At 49.9% G+C, this 1157-nt stretch overlaps 1 protein-coding gene across 1 annotated transcript in view; it reads right to left on the bottom strand.

The window, feature by feature from the left end:
• LOC306819327 (receptor-type tyrosine-protein phosphatase mu-like) overlaps nt 1-650 on the bottom strand; it is a gene marked incomplete at its 5' end in the record, with an annotated part of 17710 nt that extends 17060 nt beyond the window's left edge. Inside the window, one exon of the mRNA XM_079373108.1 lies at nt 538-650. Within this exon, the coding sequence (XP_079229234.1) occupies nt 538-650 (113 nt within the window). The remainder of the gene's footprint in view (nt 1-537) is intronic.
• Nucleotides 651-1157: the final 507 nt, after the last annotated feature.

Genomic DNA, 1157 nt, shown 5'->3' on the forward strand with positions numbered 1-1157 from the left:
CTGAGACCTCAACAAGAACCCCGATCCAGACTCACTGAGACCTCAACAAGAACCCCGATCCAGACTCACTGAGACCTCAACAAGAACCCCGATCCAGACTCACTGAGACCTCAACAAGAACCCCGATCCAGACTCACTGAGACCTCAACAAGAACCTCGATCCAGACTCACTGAGACCTCAACAAGAACCCCGATCCAGACTCACTGAGACCTCAACAAGAACCCCGATCCAGACTCACTGAGACCTCAACAAGAACCCCGATCCAGACTCACTGAGACCTCAACAAGAACCTCGATCCAGACTCACTGAGACCTCAACAAGAACCCCGATCCAGACTCACTGAGACCTCAACAAGAACCTCGATCCAGACTCACTGAGACCTCAACAAGAACCCCGATCCAGACTCACTGAGACCTTAATCAGAACCCTGATCCAGACTCACTGAGACCTTAATCAGAACCCTGATCCAGACCTTGATGCTCTGAACTCTGAGAACAGAAAGACACAAGCTCAATGATGACCTTTAACCTGCTCACCTCTCTCTCGATGATTGGCCCGTCACCGTTGATGGAGTTGGCGTTTAGTTGGATCCACAGGTAGGTGGCGCCCACTGCTGTCAGCTGCGGAGGGGCGATTGGTACTGGGGGCTCTGAGGGACAAACAGAACCAGGTTCAGTTTTTATCCACGCAGAAACACTAACACACACACCTCTTAACGAGGGAGGAAGGAGTTAACTAGTTAATTAATATTTGTGACCTTCGGCAAATCACAGCAGACCTGGATCCCATTACCCAGAATCCCTGGTGGTGCTGCTCTACTTCCTCTGACCCACTTCATCAGACACACACACACACACACACACACACAAAGACACACTGAAACGATGTGTGTTTATCGGGCACAATGTTCAGGTTGATACTCACCTGTGTGTGTGAGATAAAGCACACACACACTGAGTGACAGTTCAATCAGGGGTTTAGCCGCCGGGGATTGTGGGATCTGTGTCAGGTCATGTGACCGACAAACACCTTCCCACCTTCCAGTGTGTGTGCAAAGAGATCAGACAAACTATCGACCGACACACACACACGTCCAGGTGTCTGTGTGTGTGTGTGTTATCTTTCACATTATCGATCCTCTTTGTTATGATGGATA

The sequence above is a fragment of the Symphodus melops genome, assembly GCF_947650265.1.
Source record: "Symphodus melops genome assembly, contig: scaffold_358, whole genome shotgun sequence".
Taxonomy (NCBI): Eukaryota; Metazoa; Chordata; class Actinopteri; order Labriformes; family Labridae; genus Symphodus; species Symphodus melops.